General features: G+C 38.6%; 1 protein-coding gene across 3 annotated transcripts in view; it reads right to left on the reverse strand.

Annotated features, from left to right (window-relative positions):
• PARD3B (par-3 family cell polarity regulator beta) overlaps positions 1 to 21,394 on the reverse strand; it is a 1,914,565-nt gene that overhangs the window by 783,062 nt on the left and 1,110,109 nt on the right. For all 3 annotated transcript variants that reach the window (XM_053698659.1, XM_053698658.1, XM_053698660.1), the window contains exon 17: positions 2,573 to 2,779. In XM_053698659.1, the coding sequence (XP_053554634.1) occupies positions 2,573 to 2,779 (207 nt within the window). The remainder of the gene's footprint in view (positions 1 to 2,572; positions 2,780 to 21,394) is intronic.

Genomic DNA, 21,394 nt, shown 5'->3' on the forward strand with positions numbered 1-21,394 from the left:
ATAGTCCAGTTTAAAGGACCAGTCAATACAGTGGACTTGCATAATCAACAAATGCAAAACAACAAGACAAATGCAACAGCACCTAGTCTAGTAAATGTTGTCCCTTAACAATGCTAAAATAAATCATAATCTGATACTTGATCTTAAAGTAAACAGAAAAAATGAAGCAATTGCAATATCCAAATAAATCACAGGACCAAGAAAAGTACCTGAAACTAAATAATTTTCCATAAATAAGATACAACTATCTAAAGGAAAATAAATACTATTTTGCTATTGAAACAATAGCATAATTAGTAGAAGTAGAGATAGCCCCAATAAATTGGAGAACCCTCCAAATTGAATTTAACTGCTGGCAAAGAATATAGTTTAAAACATTTGAAGAAGGAATAAAAGAAAATTCTCAGCCTATTCCATTCCCTAGAATGGGGAATTGGAAAGAAAACCTCTGAAAACACAGAAGAAATAAATAGGCAGAAATAGTGTCAGCTAGTCTTAAAGAACTAGTTACCTTAATATCCAAAATAATCAACACCTTTTCAACAAAGAACAAATGTACTTTAATAATAGAAAAATAATAAAAAAGTAGATTTGTTAGTGTCAATATCTGATGAAGAAAATTTCTGAAAGAGAAAAAACATCATCAGAGAAGGATAAATCAGTATGTTGTTAGTCATTTGAAACTTCAATAATTAAAAAAGAAGTGAAAAAGACCTAAAAATTTTATTAGAAGGCACGAAGTCAGACAAAGCCTTTAAAATAGAATCAGAAAAATATTTCTTATAAATCTTCTAAATATTTCTTGTACATAAGATGTAAGAATGGAAATATATAAAGCATAAACACTAATGGAGTCTGCATGTAAAAGTATATCATAATAACTTATTACAAACCATAGCTAAAGATAAACATTTATAACATTTAAAATAAATGAACTTAGCTTTGGTAGAACTGAAACTCAGTTAAGCGTTTTTCCAGAAGTGGCTTCTGATTCAGGGTCAATCTGAGACATCTTGCAATATGTAATAGAAAAAAACAACATATAAAGAAAAATAGATCAAATTCCTTAAATGACAGTTTCAGGAATGGGAAAAAATGCCAATGAACAAGCTTCTAGCAACCAGAAGCAATAAATAATGAGACTTAAATATTGTGGAGACAACGACGCTCAAATTTTTTAGTGCCAAAAAAGCCGCCCACATTATTTGGTGCCTAAATGCTTTTGGCGCCAAAATGGCGCCACATCCGGTAACGCCAACATTTTTTGGCGCAAAAATGTAAAAAAAATGACGCAACTTCCGGCGACACGTATGACGCCGGAAATGACGAGAAAATTTTTGCGCCAAGAAAGTCCGCGCCAAGAATGACGCAATAAAATGAAGCATTTTCAGCCCCCGCGAGCCTAACAGCCCACAGGAAAAAAGTCAAATTTTAAGGTAAGAAAAAATTGATTTATTCATATGCATTATCCCAAATATGAAACTGACTGTCTGAAATAAGGAACGTTGAACATCCTGAATCAAGGCAAATAAATGTTTAAACACAAATATTTAGAACTTTATATAAAAGTGCCCAACCATAGCTTAGAGTGTCACAGAAAATAAGACTTACTTACCCCAGGACACTCATCTACATGTAGTAGAAAGCCGAAACCAGTACTGAAACGAGAATCAGTAGAGGTAATGGTATATATATATAAAAGTATATCGTCGATCTGAAAAGGGAGGTAAGAGATGAATCTCTACGACCGATAACAGAGAACCTATGAAATAGACCCCGTAGAAGGAGACCATTGAATTCAAATAGGCAATACTCTCCTCACATCCCTCTGACATTCACTGCACGCTGAGAGGAAAACCGGGCTCCAACCTGTTGCAGAGCGCATATCAACGTAGAATCTAGCACAAACTTACTTCACCACCTCCATAGGAGGCAAAGTTTGTAAAACTGATTTGTGGGTGTGGTGAGGGGTGTATTTATAGGCATTTTGAGGTTTGGGAAACTTTGCCCCTCCTGGTAGGAATGTATATCCCATACGTCACTAGCTCATGGACTCTTGCTAATTACATGAAAGAAATGGGTTTCATCTCTCTTTAAAGGGACATTAAACACTAAAGATATTAATATAAATTGTTTAATTACAAGTAGTAAAACAACTTTGCAATATACTTTTATTATTTATTTTGTTCTCATTTCCTGTAATTTAATTCTGAATATGGTGGGCTTTCTAATTCATGTTAAACATGGAAATGCAGACATAGCTATAGTCCACACAATCATTGGTTGCACACTCTAGTAAGCCATTTATAACCATTCCTAATTTGCCTCAGTGTTACTTAAGTTATTTAATGGCGGCGCCCACTGCTTTATGAACATTAACTTTACCCTTATTTTTTCAATATTTAAACCACTAATATAATTTTAAAATTACATGTACAAATTATTCTCAGCTGAATCTTTGCTCTCAATACATCATTCAATCAATGATTTTTTAGTGTTTAATGTCCCTTTAAGTTCAGACGTATGAAATGTCCAAATGTATCAAATGGTTGAGACAAAATACAATTCTTACCTTCATCTTCTGCCTCTGGTCCATCATAAGATTTATCAATTGCAGCTCTGAAACTCTCATTGCAGCCTCTGCCACGGACCATATGTGGTCGAGGTCTGTAGAAAGGAAGTTCATTTTTCTTGACTTCTGCAACAGCGGTTTGCAAGCTTTCAAGAGAACTGGACTTTTTTAGACCTAGTCGTGGGCCCAAATCTTTTCCAGGAGAATCTAAAAAAGATGTAAACAAATCAGATAAATAGACTGCATTTTAAACTAGTGTTACACAAGGAATGAGCATAAGGATTAATTGCAGCATGTTCCACCATCAAGTAAATAAGATATTTACAAGACTGTTTATCATCTGAGACTAGAACACTTATAAACTTCAAGACAAATTATTCTTCATTTTCTTTCTTAAAAATGCACTTTTCCATTTCTGACTAGTATTATCAATACACTAAATTATAATTGACTCTAAATGTGATTAGGAATACAATACACTAGAGGGTTGTACCCAAGCTGTGGCGGTGGATTGCACCTTTCCCTTATCAAACAAATTATAACACTAATTATAACACTACTTTACACAGATGAACTGCAAAGCAATTATATGCACAGCTGAGGGTCTGAAACAAGTTAACACCCCAAACTATCAAGCACTGAACTGAAATGTCGGAGACTCCTACCCTAGTACTGTCAAAAAAATATCATAAATCAATCCATCTTTTATTGGCAGGAGTTGAACACCACAATAGTGCTATAATAAAATGTTCTAACTCAGTAGAGCATTTTCTTTCTGCATCATGTCCCTTTAAAAAGATATTTACATGCCCTTTTAAACATTCTGCAGAGTCTTCACACGTTCACATGAACCTTTCATATTGATGCCGATGCTGCTGAATTGTTCTTATGTACAATATAATTGTCTTTACTTTTCTTGTTTCTTAAATTAAAATAATTTTCTTTCTTAAATTAAAATAATTTTCTTTGCTCTCATTAAAAGTACAAATTACATTCAGTCTGCAGATTTATATCAATAACTGTCTAAGAGTTAATGTATTTATTTAGTTAAGTGATATGGTATAGCTCCTACAAGTCACTTTGGTGTAACAATTATTTTTTTTAAACAATGCAAGTAGCCAAAGAACATAAAAAAATAAAAATAAAATAAAGCACGAAATGCATTTAAAATAAGCATTCCCAAAAATCCACATATCTGATAAAAAAGACAAAACTGAGATGTTGTTGCTAGGTCACACAGTGCACTGTTCCTTTGTTCGCTAATTGCTATACCAAGACCTACTATTATTCTTAAATTAGTGAGTGCTGAAATGGATTTAGAACCATGAATTGTGCAGCTCAAGAAGAGTTTTCTAAACTAGCCTGCTTCTAAAATGTCATGATGTGCATTAGAACAAGAGCTGTGGCATATGAATTAAAACCTAGATACAAGGAGTAATTAGCATTGCAGACTACATGAGAGGGAATCGTAGGCTTCTTCCATATGGAAGAGCTCTATTTAAATATTTTAAAAATGCTTAAAGGGACAGTCAACACCAGAATTTTTGTCGTTTAAAAAACATAATTTATGCTTACCTGATAAATTTATTTCTCTTGTAGTGTGTTCAGTCCACGGGTCATCCATTACTTATGGGATATATTCTCCTTCCCAACAGGAAGTTGCAAGAGGATCACCCAAGCAGAGCTGCTATATAGCTCCTCCCCTCACATGTCATATCCAGTCATTCGACCGAAACAAGTCGAGAAAGGAGAAACTATAAGGTGCAGTGGTGACTGGAGTTATAATTTTAAAATTTAGAACCTGCCTTAAAAAGACAGGGCGGGCCGTGGACTGAACACACTACAAGAGAAATAAATTTATCAGGTAAGCATAAATTATGTTTTCTCTTGTTAAGTGTGTTCAGTCCACGGGTCATCCATTACTTATGGGATACCCATACCAAAGCTAAGTACACGGATGAAGGGAGGGACAAGGCAGGAACATTAAACAGAAGGAACCACTGCCTGTAGAACCTTTCTCCCAAAACCAGCCTCCGAAGAAGCGAAAGTGTCAAATTTGTAAAATTTGGAAAAAGTATGAAGTGAAGACCAAGTTGCAGCCTTGCAAATCTGTTCAACAGAGGCCTCATTCTTAAAGGCCCAGGTGGAAGCCACAGCTCTAGTGGAATGAGCTGTAATTCTTTCAGGAGGCTGCTGTCCAGCAGTCTCATAGGCTAAACGTATTATGCTACGAAGCCAAAAAGAGAGAGAGGTAGCCGAAGCCTTTTGACCTCTCCTCTGTCCAGAGTAAACGACAAACAGAGAAGAAGTTTGTCTAAAATCTTTAGTTGCCTGTAAGTAGAACTTCAGAGCACGGACCACGTCCAGATTATGCAAAAGACGTTCCTTCTTTGAAGAAGGATTAGGACATAATGATGGAACAACAATCTCTTGATTGATATTCCTGTTAGAAACAACCTTAGGCAAAAACCCAGGTTTAGTACGCAGTACTACCTTGTCTGAATGAAAGATCAGATAAGGAGAATCACAATGTAAGGCAGATAACTCAGAGACTCTTCGAGCCGAGGAAATAGCCATCAAAAACAGAACTTTCCAAGATAAAAGCTTAATATCAATGGAATGAAGGGGTTCAAACGGAACACCCTGAAGAACTTTAAGAACCAAGTTTAAGCTCCACGGAGGAGCAACAGCTTTAAACACAGGCTTAATTCTAGCCAAAGCCTGACAAAAGGCCTGAATAGACAGAGCTGAAATCTGTCCCTTTAGCGAACTAGCAGACAAACCTTTTTCTATACCCTCTTGTAGAAAAGCCAATATCCTAGGAATCCTAACCTTACTCCATGAGTAACTCTTGGATTCGCACCAATATAAATATTTACGCCATATCTTATGGTAAATTTTTCTGGTCACAGGTTTCCGAGCCTGTATTAATGTATCAATAACCGAATCCGAAAACCCCCGCTTAGATAGAATCAAGCGTTCAATTTCCAGGCAGTCAGCCTCAGAGAAATTAGGTTTGGATGGTTGAAAGGACCCTGAACTAGAAGGTCCTGCCTCAGAGGAAGAGACCATGGTGGACAGGACGACATGTCCACTAGGTCTGCATACCAGGTCCTGCGTGGCCACGCAGGCGCTATCAGAATTACCGATGCCCTCTCCTGTTTGATCCTGGCAATCAGTCGAGGTAGCAACGGAAATGGTGGAAACACATAAGCCATGTTGAAAACCCAAGGGGCTGCTAACGCATCTACCAGCACCGCTCCCGGGTCCCTGGACCTGGATCCGTAACAAGGAAGCTTCGCTTTCTGGCGAGATGCCATGAGATCCAGATCCGGTTTGCCCCAACGACGAATCAGTTGAGCAAATACCTCCGGGTGAAGTTCCCACTCTCCCGGATGAAAAGTCTGGCGACTTAGGAAATCCGCCTCCCAGTTCTCTACGCCTGGGATGTAAATCGCTGACAGGTGGCAAGAGTGAGACTCTTCCCAGCGAATTATCTTCGAGACTTCCAACATCGCTAGGGAACTCCTGGTTCCCCCTTGATGATTGATGTAAGCCACAGTCGTGATATTGTCCGACTGAAATCTGATGAACCTCAGTCTTGCTAACTGAGGCCAAGCTAGAAGAGCATTGAATATTGCTCTTAATTCCAGAATGTTTATTGGAAGGAGTTTCTCCTCCTGAGTCCACGAACCCTGAGCCTTCAGGGAATTCCAGACTGCTCCCCAGCCTAGAAGGCTGGCATCCGTTGTTACAATCGTCCAATCTGGTCTGCGAAAGGTCATTCCTTTTGACAGATGAACCGGTGACAACCACCAGAGAAGAGAATCTCTGGTCTCCTGGTCCAGATTTAGCAAAGGGGACAGATCTGAGTAATCCCCGTTCCATTGACTGAGCATGCATAGTTGCAGCGGTCTGAGATGCAGGCGCACAAATGGCACTATGTCCATTGCCGCGACCATTAAACCAATTACCTCCATGCACTGAGCTACTGATGGGCTTGGAATGGAATGAAGGGCACGGCAAGCAATGAGAATCTTTGATAACCTGGACTCCGTCAGGTAAATCTTCATCTCTACAGAATCTATAAGAGTCCCTAGAAAAGGAACCCTTGTGAGTGGTAACAGAGAACTCTTTTCCACGTTCACTTTCCACCCATGCGACCTCAGAAATGCAAGAACTATCTCTGTATGAGACTTTGCATTCTGAAAACTTGACGCTTGTATCAGAATGTCGTCTAGGTACGGAGCCACCGCTATGCCTCGTGGTCTTAGTACCGCCAGAAGTGAGCCCAGAAAATTCTCGGGGCCGTGGTTAACCCGAAGGGAAGAGCCACAAACTGGTAATGCCTGTCTAGAAAGGCAAACCTTAGGTACCGATAATGATCTTTGTGAATCGGTATGTGAAGGTAAGCATCCTTTAAGTCCACTGTGGTCATATATTGACCCTCTTGGATCATGGGTAGGATGGTTCGAATGGTTTCCATCTTGAACGATGGTACCCTTAGGAATTTGTTTAAGATCTTTAAGTCCAAGATTGGTCTGAAGGTTCCCTCTTTTTTGGGAACCACAAATAGATTTGAGTAAAATCCTTGTCCCTGTTCCGATCGCGGAACTGAGTGGATCACTCCCATGATTAAGAGGTCTTGTACACATTGTAGAAATGCCTCTCTCTTTACTAGGTTTGTTGATAACCTCGAAAGATGGAACCTCCCTTGTGGAGGAGAGGTTTTGAAATCCAGAAGGTATCCTTGAGATATAATCTTTAACGTCCAGGGATCCTGCACATCTCTTGCCCAAGCCTGGGCGAAGAGAGAAAGTCTGCCCCCCACTAAATCCGTCTCCGGATAGGGGGCCCTGACTTCATGCTGTCTTAGGGGCGGAAGTTGGCTTTCTGACCTGCTTGCCCTTGTTCCATGACTGGTTGCCTTTCCAACCCTGTCTGTAACGAGCAGTAGTTCCTTCCTGTTTTGGAGTGGAGGAAGTTGATGCTGCTCCTGCCTTGAAGTTACGAAAGGCACGAAAATTAGACTGTTTGGCCTTTGGTTTGGCCCTGTCCTGAGGAAGGGCGTGGCCCTTACCTCCCGTAATGTCAGCAATAATTTCCTTCAAGCCGGGCCTGAATAAGGTCTGCCCTTTGAAAGGAATGTTAAGTAGCTTAGACTTGGAAGTTACATCCGCTGACCAGGATTTAAGCCAGAGCATTCTGCGCGCCTGTATGGCGAATCCAGAATTTTTAGCCGTAAGTTTGGTTAGATGTACTACGGCATCTGAAACAAACGCATTAGCTTGCTTAAGGGTTCTAACTTTGCTCAAAGCCTCATCCAATGGCTCTGTGCGAATCGCCTCTTCCAGAGACTCAAACCAGAATGCCGCTGCAGCCATGACAGGCGCAATGAATGCAAGAGGCTGCAAAATATAACCCTGTTGAACAAACATTTTCTTAAGATAACCCTCTAATTTTTTATCCATTGGATCTGAGAAAGCACAGCTATCCTCCACCGGGATAGTGGTACGCTTGGCTAGAGTAGAAACTGCTCCCTCCACCTTAGGGACCGTCTGCCATAAGTCTCGTGTGGTGGCGTCTATAGGAAACATTATTCTGAATATCGGGGGAGGGGAAAAAGGCACACCAGGTCTATCCCACTCCTTACTAATAATTTCTGTAAGTCTTTTTGGTATAGGAAAGACGTCAGTACACACCGGTACCGCATAGTATCTATCCAACCTACACAATTTCTCTGGGATTGCCACCGTGTCGCAATCATTCAGAGCCGCTAATACCTCCCCTAGTAACACACGGAGGTTCTCAAGCTTAAAATTTAAAATTTGAAATTTCTGAATCCCGTCTCCCCGGATCAGAACTGTCACCAACAGAATGAAGCTCACCGTCCTCATGTTCTGCAAATTGTGACGCAGTATCAGACATGGCTCTCGTGTCATCAGCGCGCTCTTTCCTTAACCCAGAGCTATCGCGCTTGCCCCTTAATTCGGGCATATTATATAATACTTCTTTCATAACATTAGCCATATCATGTAAAGTGATTTGTAAGGGCCTAGATGTACTTGGCGTCTCAATTCTACGCATCTCCCGAGCGGGAGACGCAGGTACTGACACGTGAGGAGAGTTAGGCGGCATAACTTCCCCCTCGTTGTCTGGTGATAGTTTCTTTATCGGTACAGATTGACTTTTATTCAAAGCAATATCAATACAATTGGTACACATCGTTCTATTGGGCTCCACATTGGCTTTTGAACATGATGAACAAACAGTTTCCTCTGAATCAGACATGTTTAAACAGACGTAGCAATGAAACTAGCAAGCTTGGAAATCACTTTCAATAAGTTTACAAGCAATATAAAAAACGCTGCAGCGCTTCAAAAATACAGATATAATTAAACAATTCTTAATAAGAAGTGTAATATTAGCAGAGGATTGCACCCATTAGCAAAAGGATGATTAACCTTGCTAGAATTATAACTGCGCAACAAGGCGCTAAAACAAGGTCCCTCCCACTCCTATCACAACAGTGGGAGCCCTGATATAACGGTTTCCATACAGAAAATATATGTCAGCCATGTGGAAAAAAATCATGCCCAAAGAGATTTATCACCAAAGTACCTCACAAAAACGAATAACATGCCAGTAAACGTTTTATTAAAAAATAACATTTTCCAATGTCATGCAGTTATCACTAAGCCTGCTACCAGTCGCTACCACTGCAGATAAGGCTTAAGTATTATTTCAGTTTTAACAGTATTTTCTCAGTCAAATTCTAGTCCCTAGATAATAACTTGACTGCGCATACATTTATCAGCCTGATACCAGTTGCCACTACTGCATTTAAGGCTGTACTTACATCATATGGTAACAGCCGTATTTTCTTAGTCAATTCCATTCCCAGAAAATAATATACCGCACATACCTCATTGGCGGAGGACCCCGCATGCTATTCCCATTTTCTGAAGTTACCCCACTCCTCAGAATGTCGAGAACAGCCAGTGGATCTTAGTTACGCCTGCTAAGATCATAGAAAAAAAACCGCAGGCAGTTTCTTCTTCCAAATACTGCCTGAGATAGAAAAACAGCACACTCCGGTGCCATTTAAAATAACAAACTTTTGATTGAAGAATAGTTAAGTAAAAACTCCAGCTCCTCTCGCGACCTCCTTCTTTGTTGAGGGTTGCAAGAGAATGACTGGATATGACATGTGAGGGGAGGAGCTATATAGCAGCTCTGCTTGGGTGATCCTCTTGCAACTTCCTGTTGGGAAGGAGAATATATCCCATAAGTAATGGATGACCCGTGGACTGAACACACTTAACAAGAGAAAGATAGATTATCCCTTTATTACCCATTCCCCAGTTTTGCAAAATCAACACTGTTATATTAATACACTTTTTACTTCTGTGACTAACTTGTATCTAAGCATCTTCTGACCGCCCCTGATCACATGACTTTTAGTTATTATCTACTGACTTGCATTTTAGCCAATTAGTGCAGTGTCTGCCACTAGCCAGGAGCGTGATCACAATGCTATCTATATCGCCTACATGAGCTTGCTCTCCCCTGCAGTGAAAAGTAAATAAAATAGAGGCGGCCTTCAAGGGCTTAGAAATTATCATATGAGCCTTCCGAGGTTTGCTTTCAACTAGAATACCAAGAGAACAAAGCAAAATTGTTGATAAAAGTAAATTGGAAAGTTGTTTAAAATTACATGCCCTATTTGAAAAATGAAAGTTTTTTTTGGACTTGACTGTCCCTTTAAAGGAAAAGTAAACTCATGCCTTTGAAAGAACACTATTTAAAGATTCTAAAAATATTTTTCCATGAAAAAGTTAAATTAAATAGGAAGCAAATGTCTGCACAACTAGTCCTCAAAAGGGGTACAAAACAGTACTTCTTTATTAAAGTGAAAGTAAATCCTAGCATTTTACAAACGCTAGGATTTACTATTGAAACAAATAAAGGGCACTTTCATTCATTAATTATAAGATACTTCATGTAGAAAGCTCCTTAATTTGATTCAATCGATCATCGCTCTTAGCTCTTACAGTAGCCCACGGCTAAATAATTTTTGGGTTAAGAGGTGACGTTTTCACCTCTTAGCCAATAGCCGTGCGGTAAATCCAGCTTGGCGCCCATGGGAGCCGGTTTTACCGCACGGCTATTGGCTAAGAGGTGAAAACGTCACCTCTTAGCCAATTTTTTTTAGCCATGTGCTGCTGTAGAAGCTAAGAGCGGTGATTGGTTGAAACAAATAAAGGAACTTTCTACATGAAGTATCTTATACTTCATGAATGAAAGTGCCCTTTATTTGTTTCAATAGTAAATCCTAGCGTTTGTAAAATGCTAGGATTTACTTTCACTTTAACAATTATTACAACTTAACTTTAGATTAAAGTAAACATAAAAAAGAAACAGATTGTGTTAAAAAAGGCAAACCAACTATTTAATTTCTTGCAAAACGTGCACTTAGAGATTCTCAGTCTAGCCCCTGTCCACAGCTAAACAAGGAAGCAGACATTGCAAAACTTAAATTTTAGGTCACATGATTTTTGCAGCAGAGGTCCTATATATTGATCATGGGCAATAAACTGACTGGAGATATTTTATTGTCTCTCCTAGCAACGCTTGAAAAGATACACTATACCTTTGCCTTCCTGTTTCTTGAGGGGCTGAGACAGGAAGTAAAGGACACTGCAGAAATTAAATTAAAAAATATTTAAAAGGTAAAATCCTTTTAAAATGATGATGAATGCATATTGTTTAGTGCTTAATTTGTTACCACAATGATACAGACTGTTTAACATCCCTTTAAGAACGGATTGTTTACTGGCTGATACCCATCAGAAAATCCATTGCTTTATTGGTAGAGATGGATAAACATTAAAATATAAAACAATGTTTTCATTTTGTCTGTATATGAACAACTATTTAAAAAAAAAAAAAAAAAAAAAAAATTCACACTTCATACCTTCTTAGACACTACAAAATATACTTTAACAGGGCTCTTTTTCTGCTGGTACACTGTACCGGAACCTCTGTAAGCCGTACCGGCACCTCCTCAAAGAACAGCTGACTTTGTTAGATCAATAGTTAAAGATGTGCAATTCCTATCGCCCAACGCATTTTCTTTTACCAATCTCCTTCATTCTAGGATTTTTACTGAAAAAATATTTTCAGTAAAAATCCTAAAACGATAGGAGATTGGTAACTGAAACAGCTGGAAAACCTCTGTAATAAAACGGCACGCAAAGTTCAACTGTAAATAAGAAACGTCATACAGATATTTATGTATTTAAATGAATAGGAGCAGCATTCTTCTGAGCTTGCAGGTAAGGAGATCCACTGACTTGCTGGCTTGTGTACGTACCCCTTGACTTGGCCTGTTTGTTAGACTGCGGATCCGACTGCCTGTCAGCAGTTCCCTTCTAGAGACACATAATAAGCTGCAACCCTTTTCAGACCCCATAATAGTGGACTAAATATATGAAGTGGGGTGATTGATCACTACAGCATTTTGCACCACCCAGCATTTTTAGGGAGCAAATTTAAAACAGTCAATGGTGCAATTAAAAATTATTTTTTACATAGTGACAGTATAGATGAAGTAGGGAAATATAACAGCAAGAAAAAAAACATAATTTATGTAAGAACTTACCTGATAAATTCATTTCTTTCATATTAGCAAGAGTCCATGAGCTAGTGACGTATGGGATATACATTCCTACCAGGAGGGGCAAAGTTTCCCAAACCTCAAAATGCCTATAAATACACCCCTCACCACACCCACAATTCAGTTTAACGAATAGCCAAGAAGTGGGGTGATAAAAAAGTGCGAAAGCATATAAAATAAGGAATTGGAATAATTGTGCTTTATACAAAATCATAACCACCAAAAAAAAAGGGCGGGCCTCATGGACTCTTGCTAATATGAAAGAAATGAATTTATCAGGTAAGTTCTTACATAAATTATGTTTTCTTTCATGTAATTAGCAAGAGTCCATGGGGCCCATTTATCAAAGGGCTTGCGGACCTGATCCGACACTGCGGATCAGGTCCGCAAGACCTCGCTAAATGCGGAGAGCAATACGCTCTCCACATTTAACATTGCACCAGCAGCTCACAAGAGCTGCTGGTGCAACGCCGCCCCTGCTGACTCGCGGCCAATCGGCCGCCAGCAGGGAGCTGTCAATCAACCCGATCGTATTTGATCGGGTTGATTTCCGGCGGTTCCTGTCCGCCTGCTCAGAGCAGGCGGACAGGGTTATGAAGCAGCGGTCTTTAGACCGCTGCTTCATAACTTGTGTTTCTGGCGAGTCTGAAGACTCGCCAGAAACACGGCCCTTCAAGCTCCATACGGAGCTTGATAAATGGGCCTGCATGAGCTAGTGACGTATGGGATAATGATTACCCAAGATGTGGATCTTTCCACACAAGAGTCACTAGAGAGGGAGGGATAAAATAAAGACAGCCAATTCCTGCTGAAAATAATCCACACCCAAAATAAAGTTTAATGAAAAACATAAGCAGAAGATTCAAACTGAAACCGCTGCCTGAAGTACTTTTCTACCAAAAACTGCTTCAGAAGAAGAAAATACATAAAAATGGTAGAATTTAGTAAAAGTATGCAAAGAGGACCAAGTTGCTGCTTTGCAAATCTGATCAACCGAAGCTTCATTCCTAAACGCCCAGGAAGTAGAAACTGACCTAGTAGAATGAGCTGTAATCCTCTGAGGCGGAGTTTTACCCGACTCAACATAGGCAAGATGAATTAAAGATTTCAACCAAGATGCCAAAGAAATGGCAGAAGCTTTCTGGCCTTTTCTAGCACCGGAAAAAATAACAAATAGACTAGAAGTCTTTCGGAAAGACTTAGTAGCTTCAACATAATATTTCAAAGCTCTAACAACATCCAAAGAATGCAACGATTTCTCCTTAGAATTCTTAGGATTAGGACATAATGAAGGAACCACAATTTCTCTACTAATGTTGTTGGAATTCACAACTTTAGGTAAAAATTCAAAAGAAGTTCGCAACACCGCCTTATCCTGATGAAAAATCAGAAAAGGAGACTCACAAGAAAGAGCAGATAATTCAGAAACTCTTCTGGCAGAAGAGATGGCCAAAAGGAACAAAACTTTCCAAGAAAGTAAATTAATGTCCAATGAATGCATAGGTTCAAACGGAGGAGCTTGAAGAGCTCCCAGAACCAAATTCAAACTCCAAGGAGGAGAAATTGACTTAATGACAGGTTTTATACGAACCAAAGCTTGTACAAAACAATGAATATCAGGAAGAATAGCAATCTTTCTGTAAAAAGAACAGAAAGAGCAGAGATTTGACCTTTCAAGGAACTTGCGGACAAACCCTTATCTAAACCATCCTGAAGAAACTGTAAAATTCTCGGTATTCTAAAAGAATGCCAAGAAAAATGATGAGAAAGACACCAAGAAATATAAGTCTTCCAGACTCTATAATATATCTCTCTAGATACAGATTTACGAGCCTGTAACATAGTATTAATCACAGAGTCAGAGAAACCTATTTGACCAAGAATCAAGCGTTCAATCTCCATACCTTTAAATTTAAGGATTTCAGATCCTGATGGAAAAAAGGACCTTGTGACAGAAGGTCTGGTCTTAACGGAAGAGTCCACGGTTGGCAAGAGGCCATCCGGACAAGATCCGCATACCAAAACCTGTGAGGCCATGCCGGAGCTACCAGCAGAACAAACGAGCATTCCTTTAGAATCTTGGGAGATTACTCTTGGAAGAAGAACTAGAGGCGGAAAGATATAAGCAGGATGATACTTCCAAGGAAGTGATAATGCATCCACTGCCTCCACCTGAGGATCCCGGGATCTGGACAGATACCTGGGAAGTTTCTTGTTTAGATGAGACGCCATCAGATCTATTTCTGGAAGTTCCCACATTTGAACAATCTGAAGAAATACCTCTGGGTGAAGAGACCATTCGCCCGGATGCAACGTTTGGCGACTGAGATAATCCGCTTCCCAATTGTCTATACCTGGGATATGAACCGCAGAGATTAGACAGGAGCTGGATTCCGCCCAAACCAAAATTCGAGATACTTCTTTCATAGCCAGAGGACTGTGAGTCCCTCCTTGATGATTGATGTATGCCACAGTTGTGACATTGTCTGTCTGAAAACAAATGAACGATTCTCTCTTCAGAAGAGGCCAAAACTGAAGAGCTCTGAAAATTGCACGGAGTTCCAAAATATTGATTGGTAATCTCACCTCCTGAGATTCCCAAACTCCTTGTGCCGTCAGAGATCCCCACACAGCTCCCCAACCTGTGAGACTTGCATCTGTTGAAATTACAGTCCAGGTCGGAAGCACAAAAGAAGCCCCCTGAATTAAACGATGGTGATCTGTCCACCACGTCAGAGAGTGTCGTACAATCGGTTTTAAAGATATTAATTGAAATATCTTTGTGTAATCCCTGCACCACTGGTTCAGCATACAGAGCTGAAGAGGTCGCATGTGAATACGAGCAAAGGGGATCGCGTCCGATGCAGCAGTCATAAGACCTAGAATTTCCATGCATAAGGCTACCGAAGGGAATGATTGTGACTGAAGGTTTCGACAAGCTGAAATCAATTTTAGACGTCTCTTGTCTGTTAAAGACAGAGTCATGGACACTGAATCTATCTGGAAACCCAGAAAAGTTACCCTTGTCTGAGGAATCAATGAACTTTTTGGTAAATTGATCCTCCAACCATGATCTTGAAGAAACAACACAAGTCGATTCGTATGAGATTCTGCTAAATGTAAAGACTGAGCAAGTACCAAGATATCGTCCAATTAAGGAAATACCACAATACCCTGTTCTCTGATTACAGACAGAAGGGCACCGAGAACCTTTGTAAAAATTCTTGGAGCAGTAGCTAGGCCAAACGGCAGAGCCACAAACTGGTAATGCTTGTCCAGAAAAGAGAATCTCAGGAACTGATAATGATCTGGATGAATCGGAATATGCAGATATGCATCCTGTAAATCTATTGTGGACATATAATGCCCTTGCTGAACAAAAGGCAAGATAGTCCTTACAGTTACCATCTTAAACGTTGGTATCCTTACATAACGATTCAATATTTTTAGATCCAGAACTGGTCTGAAGGAATTCTCCTTCTTTGGTACAATGAAGAGATTTGAATAAAACCCCATCCCCTGTTCCGGAACTGGAACTGGCATAATTACTCCAGCCAACTCTAGATCTGAAACACAATTCAGAAATGCTTGAGCTTTCACTGGATTTACTGGGACACGGGAAAGAAAAAATCTCTTTGCATGAGGTCTCATCTTGAAACCAATTCTGTACCCTTCTGAAACAATGTTCTGAATCCAAAGATTGTGAACAGAATTGATCCAAATTTCTTTGAAAAAACGTAACCTGCCCCCTACCAGCTGAGCTGGAATGAGGGCCGCACCTTCATGTGGACTTAGAAGCAGGCTTTGCCTTTCTAGCAGGCTTGGATTTATTCCAGACCGGAGATGGTTTCCAAACTGAAACTGCTCCTGAGGATGAAGGATTAGGCTTTTGTTCTTTGTTGAAACGAAAGGAACGAAAACGATTATTAGCCCTGTTTTTACCCTTAGATTTTTTATCCTGTGGTAAAAAAGTTCCTTTCCCACCAGTAACAGTTGAGATAATAGAATCCAACTGAGAACCAAATAATTTGTTACCCTGGAAAGAAATGGAAAGTAGAGTTGATTTAGAAGCCATATCAGCATTCCAAGTCTTAAGCCATAAAGCTCTTCTAGCTAAAATAGCTAGAGACATAAACCTGACATCAACTCTGATAATATCAAAAATGGCATCACAGATAAAATTATTAGCATGCTGAAGAAGAATAATAATATCATGAGAATCATGATCTGTTACTTGTTGCGCTAAAGTTTCCAACCAAAAAGTTGAAGCTGCAGCAACATCAGCCAATGATATAGCAGGTCTAAGAAGATTACCTGAACACAGATAAGCTTTTCTTAGAAAGGATTCAATTTTCCTATCTAAAGGATCCTTAAACGAAGTACCATCTGACGTAGGAATAGTAGTACGTTTAGCAAGGGTAGAAATAGCCCCATCAACTTTAGGGATTTTGTCCCAAAATTCTAATCTGTCAGACGGCACAGGATATAATTGCTTAAAACGTTTAGAAGGAGTAAATGAATTACCCAATTTATCCCATTCTTTGGAAATTACTGCAGAAATAGCATTAGGAACAGGAAAAACTTCTGGAATAACCACAGGAGATTTAAATACCTTATCTAAACGTTTAGAATTAGTATCAAGAGGACCAGAATCCTCTATTTCTAAAGCAATTAGTACTTCTTTAAGTAAAGAACGAATAAATTCCATTTTAAATAAACATGAAGATTTATCAGCATCAATCTCTGAGACAGAATCCTCTGAACCAGAAGAGTCATCAGAATCAGAATGATGATGTTCATTTAAAAATTCATCTGTAGGGAGAGAAGTTTTAAAAGATTTTTTACGTTTACTAGAAGGAGAAATAACAGACATAGCCTTCTTTATGGATTCAGAAACAAAATCTCTTATGTTATCAGGAACATTCTGCACCTTAGATGTTGAAGGATCTGCAACAGGCAATGGTACTTTACTAAAGGAAATATTATCTGCATTAACAAGTTTGTCATGACAATTAATACAAACAACAGCCGGAGGAATAGCTACCAAAAGTTTACAGCAGATACACTTAGCTTTGGTAGATCCAGCACTAGACAGCGATTTTCCTGTAGTATCTTCTGACTCAGATGCAACGTGAGACATCTTGCAATATGTAAGAGAAAAAACAACATATAAAGCAAAATTGATCAAATTCCTTAAATGACAGTTTCAGGAATGGGAAAAAATGCCAAAGAACAAGCTTCTAGCAACCAGAAGCAATGAAAAAAAGAGACTGAAATAATGTGGAGACAAAAGCGACGCCCATATTTTTTAGCGCCAAATCAGACGCCCACATTATTTGGCGCCTAAATGCTTTTGGCGCCAAAAATGACACCACATCCGGAACGCCGACATTTTTGGCGCAAAATAACGTCAAAAAATGACGCAACTTCCGGCGACACGTATGACGCCGGAAACGGAAAAGAATTTTTTGCGCCATAAAAGTCCGCGCCAAGAATGACGCAATAAAATGAAGCATTTTCAGCCCCCGCGAGCCTAACAGCCCACAGGGAAAAAAGAGTCAAATTTTTGAAGGTAAGAAAAAAATGATTAATTCAAGTGCATTATCCCAAATATGAAACTGACTGTCTGAAAAATAAGGAAAGTTGAACATTCTGAGTCAAGGCAAATAAATGTTTGAATACATATATTTAGAACTTTATAAACAAAGTGCCCAACCATAGCTTAGAGTGTCACAGAAAATAAGATTTACTTACCCCAGGACACTCATCTACATGTTTGTAGAAAGCCAAACCAGTACTGAAACGAGAATCAGCAGAGGTAATGGTATATATAAGAGTATATCGTCGATCTGAAAAGGGAGGTAAGAGATGAATCTCTACGACCGATAACAGAGAACCTATGAAATAGACCCCGTAGAAGGAGATCACTGCATTCAAATAGGCAATACTCTCCTCACATCCCTCTGACATTCACTGCACGCTGAGAGGAAAACCGGGCTCCAACTTGCTGCGGAGCGCATATCAACGTAGAATCTAGCACAAACTTACTTCACCACCTCCATCGGAGGCAAAGTTTGTAAAACTGAATTGTGGGTGTGGTGAGGGGTGTATTTATAGGCATTTTGAGGTTTGGGAAACTTTGCCCCTCCTGGTAGGAATGTATATCCCATACGTCACTAGCTCATGGACTCTTGCTAATTACATGAAAGAAAAGATTTCAAGCTCATTTGTATCTACCATTAACAGGTAGAAGACTAAGGAATATTATATGTTTATTGATAGATAGATTATATATATACGCACATAAGCTATCAAGTTGTAGGAGCTACACCCAACCTTCCAAATATGCTTGCAACAACTGGGCTGCCAGAGTATGTATAATCCAACAATAAAAATAAACAGTGTTGAATTTAAAAAATGGTGTAATGTATTATTTAGTTAAAAGTGACATATATAAATATATTGGACTTTAAAAAAATATTTTCTATGTTAAATTCCCTGTGGTTTGTTGTTAATATTTATGACTAGTTATTTTTATAGATTTATGATTTTATTTTCAACATGGCATGTCATTTTGCTAATTCACTTGTAAGGAAGATAACATAATAGTAGAGCACACTAATTATATATTAGTGCATTATATATCAATAAGTAGACATGGACATTCAGATGCTTAGTTAGCATCTAAATTGTATTGCACTCTCACAAGAAGATAACCAACTCAGAAAAGAGCCAAATGCCGCGAGCGGCCACCTTCTTCCACGTTTATTTTCTAATGAGGCATTTGAATGCTCATGCCTATCAAAGAGTACCAAAACAAAAGCCCTGTACTTTAACAACCCCGTAAAGCTGAACTGAGAGAAAGAGCAGGTTTATGCGCAACTCATTCCTATGGACACACTGCTTACTGGCCAATAAGGACAACTTTGACAGTTCTATTCTAGTGGACAGTGATTAATGCCATATAGTATGCTTCTCAAATAGAGGAACACGTTTTAAAAAACAAAAAACACATATTTAAAATGTTCTCCTTTAGACGTAAGAAATAAAAAGAAAACTAATTGAACTTCCTTTTAAAATAGTATTATTACAAAAAAAGGTACCTGCGCCTATCGCTCTGTAACACCCTCTAAATAAAAGCTCCGCCAATCACTCCCATGAACACTTATGATTGACTGTAGGCACAATAGCCGATAATGAAGTCATTCACAGAAATACACTTTCAGGTGGCAATGGAAAGAGCTCAGTATAGTGGTTCCTCAAACAAAATTTTTTTTTAGAACTGTTCGCCAACCAGTAGGCATACCACATGCAGTGGCCCTTTGCTCATAGAACAAGCTTCCTTTTAAAAAAATAAAAAAAAAAAAAAATTCTTCAACATAAATTCTGAGGCATGCTGACAGACTCATTGCTTCTAAGATCACTGAAAGAGTTCAGGGGTGAAGATAAGATGATACATCAGTTTGATGACTACCTTACTACTGAAATGCTGACATGTCCATGGGGTAATTTTAGAGGTGTATTTTTGCCTAGGCCAACCAGTCCTCTGCTCAGAGCAACAAAGTTGTAAGTGAAGTTCTATGGCATGATTCATTTTGACTCCTATGCGCTTTAGAAAATAAATTAATATTATTACAATTTGAATATCCTTGTTGTCTAGTGGGGCTCCATGGCGACTGCAAACATTCCTGGACTGGGCAAAAATAAGCCAAAGGTATTAGTGGTGGGTAATTCTATAGGATATCTCACCCTGCTTCACACTACAGTACCGACATATTATCTGGATTCAACATATTAGTATAGGGAACAATCACATTTAAGATATAAAGCAGCAAAGTCTTATAAGTTAGTATAGGTAAGGGATATTCTGCCTAAGTATCTGGCAGTACTCTGCTACTAAGCAAAGTCTTAAAGGACCACTCAATGCAGTAGAACTGCATAATTAACACGTGTATAATAAAAAGACAATGAAATTCAAATAAGCAGTAGATTTTCTTCTGACAAATTATTTTTTTCTCCCATTTGCCGGCCCCCTGTATCATGTGACAGACATCAGCCAATAACAGACTAGTATACATATAACCTGTGAGCTTGTGCACATGCTCAGTAGGAACATGTTCCCCAGAAAGTGTGTATATAAAAAGACTGTGCAAAGTTTGACAATAGAAGGGACATGAAAACACAAGAGTATACAATTTTAATCACATTTCCAATTTCTTTTTATTATCAAATTTCCTTCATTCTCTTGGTACCCTCTGTTGAAGGAGCAGCAATGCACTACTGGGAGCACTACTGAACACATCCAGGGAGGCAATGAGAAGAGGCATATATGTGCAGCCATTAATCAGCACCTAACTCCCACTAATGTTTTGCTGCTTCTCAACTAGGTATAATTTCCATCAAAGGATACCATGAGAACAAAACAAATTAGATAACAGAAGTACATTGGAAAGTTGTTTAAAATTGTATGTTCTATCTGAATCATGAAAGAAACATTTTGGGTTTCATGTCCCTTTAAGCTTTTCATAGATTGATATATAATTACTATTTAATTGTTAAAAAAATAAATGAATATAATTGCAGTTCAGTATTCTAGAAAAAAAACATTTTCAGAATATATTTAAATTAAGGATGAGTAAGACTACATTTATTTGTAAATAGGATAAATGAAAAAAAGCCCCCAACAGCTTTTCCACCATAAAAGAGATCAGATTAGCTGGCTGTAGAGGACATACATGTATTTTCTTGAAAACCACTAATGTGCATTGTGCAAGAGTCTCCCACTTCAGAGTTCATTATGGCCGCTCTTACATTCTCTTCCTGAAAGCTTGCAAACAAACATAGGGGCTCAATGAAAGATCCGCATCTGGGCTTCTAAACGGGATCCAAACTTATGTAGAGTTGGCTGTTTGAGAATAATTATAGATCTTTCTAAGCTAGATACAATCTATCAGAGAGTATAATTAAAGGATTTTACTTTAAATAACATGAATATATATACATACACACACATTATATACATATATACACACACATACACATATATATATATATATATATATACACACACACACATATATATATATATATATATATACATATACAGAGTATATATATATATATATATGTATATATATATATAT

The sequence above is a fragment of the Bombina bombina genome, chromosome 1 (assembly GCF_027579735.1).
Source record: "Bombina bombina isolate aBomBom1 chromosome 1, aBomBom1.pri, whole genome shotgun sequence".
Taxonomy (NCBI): domain Eukaryota; kingdom Metazoa; phylum Chordata; class Amphibia; order Anura; family Bombinatoridae; genus Bombina; species Bombina bombina.